This window comes from Crocuta crocuta, unplaced genomic scaffold (assembly GCF_008692635.1).
Source record: "Crocuta crocuta isolate KB4526 unplaced genomic scaffold, BGI_CrCroc_1.0 scaffold547, whole genome shotgun sequence".
Classification (NCBI taxonomy): Eukaryota; Metazoa; Chordata; class Mammalia; order Carnivora; family Hyaenidae; genus Crocuta; species Crocuta crocuta.
This window is the reverse complement of record NW_027527947.1, coordinates 46,049-53,239: the sequence shown is the minus strand read 5'-3', so window position 1 is coordinate 53,239 and position 7,191 is coordinate 46,049. Positions and strand designations below refer to the sequence as shown.

Sequence of the window (7,191 nt, the reverse complement as noted above, 5' to 3'; positions counted from 1 at the left end):
CTCATCAAGTCAATGACTTTTTTAAAAAAACATATTAATTAATTAATTAACATCCAAGTTAGTTAACATATAATGTAATAATGATTTCAGAAGTAGATTCCAGTGATTCATTCCCTATGTATAAAACCCAGTGCTCATCCCAACAAGTGTTTTCCTTAATGTCTCTCACCCATTTGACACATCCTGCCACCCAATACTCCTCCAGCAACCCTCAATTTGTTCTCTGTATTTAAGAGTCTCTTATGTTTTGTCCCCTTCCTTGTTTTTATATAATTTTTGCTTCTCTTCCCTTATGTGCATCTGTTTGGATCCTAAATTCCACATATAGGTGTAGTTATGTGATATTTGTCTTTCTGTGACTGATTAATTTCACTTAGCATTATCCCATCTAGTTCCATACACGTAGTATGGCAAATGGCAAGATTTCATTCTTTTTGATTGCTGAGTAATACTCCATTGTATATAAATCACCTCTTCTTTATCCACCCATCTGTCAGTGAAGATCTGGATTCTTTCCATACTTTGGCTATTATCAATAGTACTGCCATAAAAATTGGGGTGCATGTGCCCCTTCGACACAGCACACCTGTATCCCTTGGGTAAATACCTAGTAGTGCAATTGCTGGGTCACAGGATAGTTCTATGTTTAATTTTTTAAGGAAACTTCATACTGTTTTCCAGAGTGGCTGCACCAGTTTGCATGCCCATTGGCAGTGCAAAAAAGATCCTCTTTTTCCACACCCTTGTCAACATTTGTTGTTGCCTAAGTTGTTCATTTTAGTCAATCTCACTGGTGTGAAGTGGTGTTTCATTGTGCTTTTGATTTGTATTTCCCTGATCATGATTGATGTTGAGTATGTTTTCATGTGTCTGTTAGTCATCTGAATGTCTTCTTCGGAAAATCATCTATTCATGTTTTTGCCCATTTCTTCACTTGATTGTTTTTGGAGTGTTGAGTTTGATAGGTACTTTATAGATTTTGAATACTAACACTCTATATGATATGTTATTTGCAAATATCTTCTCCCATTCCATCAGTTGCCTTTCAGTTTTGCTGATTGTTTCCTTTGATGTCAGAAGCTTTTCATCCTGATGAGATTGAATATTTTTGCTTTTGTTTCCCTTGCCTCCAGAGATGTGTAGAGTAAGAAGTTGCTACAGCCAAGGTCAAAGAGGTTTTTGCCTCCTTTCTCCTCTAGGATTTTGATGGCTACCTGTCTTATGTTTAGGTCTTTCATCCATTTTGAGTTTGTTTTTTTGTATGGTGTAAGAAAGTGGTCCAGGTTCATTTTTCTGCATGTTGCTGTCCAGTTTTCCCAACACCAACTGAGTTTTAAGATTCCTAGACTGAGGCACACTTGCACCTAATAGAGACAGTTGTATTATGAGAGATGTGACTTTTTACTAGGTAAAAATTCAACCTATATTTACCCTATGCTTCCAGCATAAAAGAAAGACATTTTAAAGCAAATATGTGTTTAATAGCAAGCAACAGAATCTAAAAATACAGAATACTATATTTCACACTTTACAAACTTTCTCTGTAAAATTTTCTTAATATATAAAGACTTTTATTATACAGGAGGGGCATTAGTTCAAGATTTTAAAAAAGCAAGCATTTCTGTAGAAAGAATTGCTTCAGATTTTCTAGTAGGCTTTACAGAGTATATCCAATGAAATGTTTTGCATCAACTAAAATAAAGTTTAGGAAAGCACATACATATTTAATAGACAAGTTTTTGTTAATTTGGCAATCATAACATATATAAATAAATCATTAGTTAATGCTTAAGAATATCATATCCTGAAAATTGCTGATAAACCAACACATCCCCAAAATATATTTTAACCACAGGTTTAGTATCATTTGTATTTGCAATCATTATTAAAACAAACTTTTGCAATTAGCAATTTATGAAGAAATAGAAAATTTGAACAAACCCAAAACCAGTAAAGAAATTGAATCAGTAATCAAAACTCTCCCAACAAAACAGAGTCTAGGGCAGGATTGCTTTCCAGGGGAGTTCTAAAATGCCACTTTGTAATTTTACACACACCACTTTCTCCTATATTACTTCTCTTAACTTATATCTAATTTCAGATTTGTACCTAAAAATGAAATCTTAATCCAGCTCAATCATTTTTGTTCTGGTTATAAATAGTATGTACACAATATCAGTTTAATTTCACTGTTATTTTAAAAGATATGCGAGAAAAGAACACATTATAATCAATGAGAGATAACCTATAAAAGCATGAATTATGTGACTGTGAGTTTCCCATTACTGGTCTAGAGTCATCGTGCCAAATATGGACAACCAAAGACATAGCTAAATATAACTTGTTATTCAACATGATTTAAAATTGATTAAAAATGAATTAAGGTAAGAATATAATATTGTGCACAGAAATAAGAAATAATGTATTATAGTGTTGAAAGTTTAAAAAACTTTTTGGAGTATTAGATGAATACTATCCATGGATAAAATATAACAAAGAAAAATGATTACAGGATGACAACCTGGATGTTTTTCTTCTTTAAGCCTACCAGGGATTCTACTTCCAGTCTCCACTAATTCACTCTTTTCACCATATTTCTTAGCATATTCTACTACCTCTTTTGTCCAGAATTCGAGAAGTAGGAGAGATGTGTACTGATAGGACAGAAGTAAACACAAGGACACTAGGATGATTTTTTTAATGTACAAATCACAGAGCAATNCTTTTTGGAGTATTAGATGAATACTATCCATGGATAAAATATAACAAAGAAAAATGATTACAGGATGACAACCTGGATGTTTTTCTTCTTTAAGCCTACCAGGGATTCTACTTCCAGTCTCCACTAATTCACTCTTTTCACCATATTTCTTAGCATATTCTACTACCTCTTTTGTCCAGAATTCGAGAAGTAGGAGAGATGTGTACTGATAGGACAGAAGTAAACACAAGGACACATGGATGATTTTTTAATGTACAAATCACAAAGCAACTCAAAATACCTCGTTATTGGGGCGCCTGGGTGGCTCAGTTTGTTAAGCATCTGACTTCGGCTCAGGTCATTTTCTCACTGTTTGTGGGTTCAAGCCCCGTGTCAGGCTCTGTGCTGACAGCCAGCTCAGAGCCTCAAGCCTATTTCAGATTCTGTATCTCCCGTTCTCTCTGACCCTCCCCTGGCCACACTGTCTCTCTCTCTCTCTCTCTCAGAAATAAATAAAACACTAAAAGAAAAAAATACCTAGTTATTAGATAAGGAAGGACAATAAAAACACAATTTCCTGCATAACTAGAGGTAATGGTGGGAAATTAGTAATTATTAGTTAATAATTCAATGCAAATGATCGTATAGCTATAATCATTTAGTTTCCCCTCTATGGCCTATAAATTCTCCAGCACTGTTGGACCTTCTGGATTGAGTGATGAAAAATCAATATTTCTGTTCTGTTTAGAGCAGAGAACAAAGTCTTTTGTTCAGTGTTTCTTACACACACACACAGACATGCATACACACACATACCAGTTTATCTTATTAAAGTAGAATTCATTTTCCCTATATTTTTTATGGAGTGAGTATATAAAAAAGATATTTTCATGGACAGGATAATGTCTGCCAACATATTTTATCCATTCTTTTCAAAGCTAGTTTTCTAGGCTGAAAACATAGTTTTTGAGGTAAGGAAAGTGACTTGTAGGTAGGGTGACTACATTATTTGTAGAGCGATGAAATAAATATTGGAAAAGTATGAAAATAATGTACAGCGATATGTCCACTTCTTAACATGAGAGCCTATTTATTATGTAAAATATTGCATTAAAACTCTTGATCCAGATTGGAATTTTCAATTTTTAACCCACTAATCATCAATTCATTACCTTCAGAGGACCTCAGTCTCTGTGACTAATAAATCCTCAAAAGGAAAAGTTTTTCAAATATTTTTAAATTTAAATTTGAATTGTTTTATATATTCAAATATTCACATATGGAAGCATTTCTATATAAACATTTATAGATAAACCTGTTTTTTTAATAAAATAATTTTCTTTTGTGTCTCAGATTTGAAGTGACTAATCACTGAAGTGTAGTCACAGACATTTCCAAAATGTGTGCCATGTTCCTTGAAATAGAAAGCATTAAAACATCCATTTTCTCATTGACTTGGGGTTGTTGGAGGGGGTGACCATGAAAATAATAGATTTTCATATTGCACATAAATTGATTAAGCAAAAACTAAGTGTATTGGGCTCCTGGGGTTTTCTTAACAAAGTTCCATAAATTGAGTTGTTTATAACAAAGGAAGTTTATTCTCTTGGTTCTGGAGGCTGACAGTCCAAGACAAAGGTGTTATCACTTTCTGAAGTTTTAGGGGAGGAGGATTTCTTGTCTCTTCCTACCTTCTGGTAGTTGCAGGCAATTCTTGCTTTTTGGCTTGTAGATGCATCACTCCATACTCCCTCTGTCTTCACATAGTTGTCTTTATTGTGCATCTGTCTTTGTGTCTCTTTTCCCCTTCGAAGGATAGCAGACAGTAGTCATGTTGGTAAAAGCCCACCTTACTCCAGTATAAACCTCATGTTAACTGAATCAATTACATATGCAATGGCTTTATTTCCAAATAAGGTTTTATTCTGAGATTCCAGGAAAAGCATGAAGTTTTGGTGCAAATGATTCAATCCAGCATACTAAACAATGTTTGTCATTTTTTTAACTCTCATCCTTAGGAAAAAGACATTGAATTGAAGATTAAGTATCAAGAGATTTCGCCTCTACTTTGAAGTTACAGTAAGTCTATTTGTCCTAAAATTTATTGAAAAATTAAATATTGAGATGGCACCTTATTTAATACTGGTAGAACAATGTGTAAAATCACTGATATAAATGGATAGAGCCATTTACTGTAATTGCCTTTATATGTTTGATAAAAGAGAACTACAATTTTGGCAAAAGGATAGATGGAGTGTTAATGGGATTAATCAGTGTGCTGATGTGAATGGTAGTTTAAGTAGAACTGCCCTAAAGCAATAGGCACTTAAAAGCAGCTATTTGGAACAAAAATCTCATTTTTCAAGAAGTCATGCAAGGTATTATTAAGGTTAAGAAATTCAGTTATATGTCAAGGTAACTATCATTACTCATTATTTAATAAATATTTATTAAATATCAACTATGTGTTTGGCTCAATATAGGTACTGTACAGTGCAGAAAGAAGTAAAAATATGATTTATATTTTCAGCCCAAAACCTTGAGGAATCTTTGGTAGCCTAGGATTTCCAGTGATAGTAACCTGAGTTAAAAAGGATTATAATGCCTCCATAGCCCTTTTTAAAACATTTTAAAAACATATTTTAAGAATTGCATATAAAAACCCAAAATATGAAAAGGCAATGGAAAGTAGCATGTCATTCAGTCCCACAACTTTTAATTATGTCTGTTACTTCACAAGCAGAGTAATATTTATAGATGTCTAATAATTTTATATTGAATTACTATAGAATTTTAAAGTGCACTGTACTGTGTCCTGCTGCCTTTGTTCCAAATGTGCTTGTCAGAACATTGAGAACAATTTCTCACTGTCATGAAAATACACATATTATTAAATTCCAATAGTTCTCCCTGGGGTAATTTACATTTCAGTGTGTATTTGTGTCAAGTAAGTGGTCATAAAATTATTTAAGAGAGGTCAGCAGATTTCCTTTATTTTAACGTTTTAATTAAAAATTTTATTTTACTTTTAATTCCAGTATAGTTAACATATAGTGTTATATTAGCTTTAGGTTTACAATATAGTGATTCAACCATTCTATACATCACCCAGTGCTCATTGTGCTAAATGTACTCTTAATCCCCATCACTTATTTCATCCATTCCTCCACTGACCTTCCTCTGGTAACCATCAGTTTGTTCTCTCGAGTTGAGTCTGTTTTTGGTTTGTCTCTTTTCATCTTTGTTCATTTGTTTGTTTTTTAAATGCCATATATGAGTGAAATCATATTCTATTTCTCTTTCTCTGATTAACTTTTTTCACTTAGCATTATACTATCTAGATCCATCTATGTTGTTGCAAATGGCAAGATTTCATTACTTTTTTACACCCAAGAAATTTTCGTGTGTGTGTGTGTGTGTGTGTGTGTGTGTGTGTGTAGAGGACATCTTCTTTAGCCATTCATCTATTGATGTATACTTGGAATGCTTCCATAATTTGGCTATTGTACATAATGCTGCCTAAACTTAGGGGTGCAAATATATTTTTTAATTAGGTTTTTTTTTGTATTCTTTGGGTAAATACTCAGAAAGGTAATAGTAATTCTATTTTTAACTTAAAATTTGTTTAAATGTCTATTTTTAGAGAGAGAGAGAGAAAGAAAGAGAGAGGGAGGGAGAGAACAAGTGTGGGGAGGGGCAGAGAGAAAGGGAGACAGAATCAGAAGCAGGCTCCAGGCTCTGAGCTGTCTGCACAGAGCCTGATGTGAGGCTCGAACCCACGAACCATGAGATCATGACCTGAGCCAAAGTCAAACATTTAACCAACTGAGCCACCCAGGTGCCCTTCTATTTTTAACTTTTTATGGAAACTCTGTACTGTTTTCCACAGTGGTTGCAACAGTTTGTATTCCCACCAATAGTGCACGAGAGTTCCCTTTATTCCACATCTTGCCAACATCTAATATTTCTTGTTTTTTTTTTTTTTATTTTACTCATTATCACAGTTGTGAGGTATTATCTTAATGTGGTTTTGATTTGCTTTTCCTTCATGATAAGTGCTGTTGAGAATTTTTCTATGTGTTTATTGACCATCTATATGTCTTTAGAGAAATGTCTGTTCATGTCTTCTGCCCATTTTTGATTGGATTATTTGGGGTTTTTTTTTGTGTGTGTTGATTTATATAAGTTCTTTATATATGTACATATATTTTAAGTTTTTATTTAAATTCTAGTTAACATATAGTGCAATATTGGTTTCAAGAGTAGAATTTAGTGATCCATCACTTACATTTAATACCCAGTGTTCATCATAACCAGTGCCACCCTCAATGTCCACCTCCTCTCCAGCAACCCTTAGTTTATTCTCTATAATTAAAAATCTCTTATGGTTTTCCTCCCTTTCTTTATCCCCTCCCCCTGTATTTATTAGTTTTCTTTCTTAAATTCTACATATGAGTGAAACCATCTGGTATTTGTCTTCCTCTGACTGA

At 33.4% G+C, this 7,191-nt stretch overlaps 1 protein-coding gene across 1 annotated transcript in view; it reads left to right on the top strand.

Annotated features, from left to right (window-relative positions):
* Positions 1–4,781, top strand: part of LOC144221929 (uncharacterized) — a 52,040-nt gene extending 47,259 nt beyond the window's left edge. Inside the window, exon 2 of the mRNA XM_077752424.1 lies at positions 4,720–4,781. Within this exon, the coding sequence (XP_077608550.1) occupies positions 4,720–4,738 (19 nt within the window). The 3' untranslated portion in view covers positions 4,739–4,781. The remainder of the gene's footprint in view (positions 1–4,719) is intronic.
* The last annotated feature ends 2,410 nt before the right edge of the window (positions 4,782–7,191 follow it).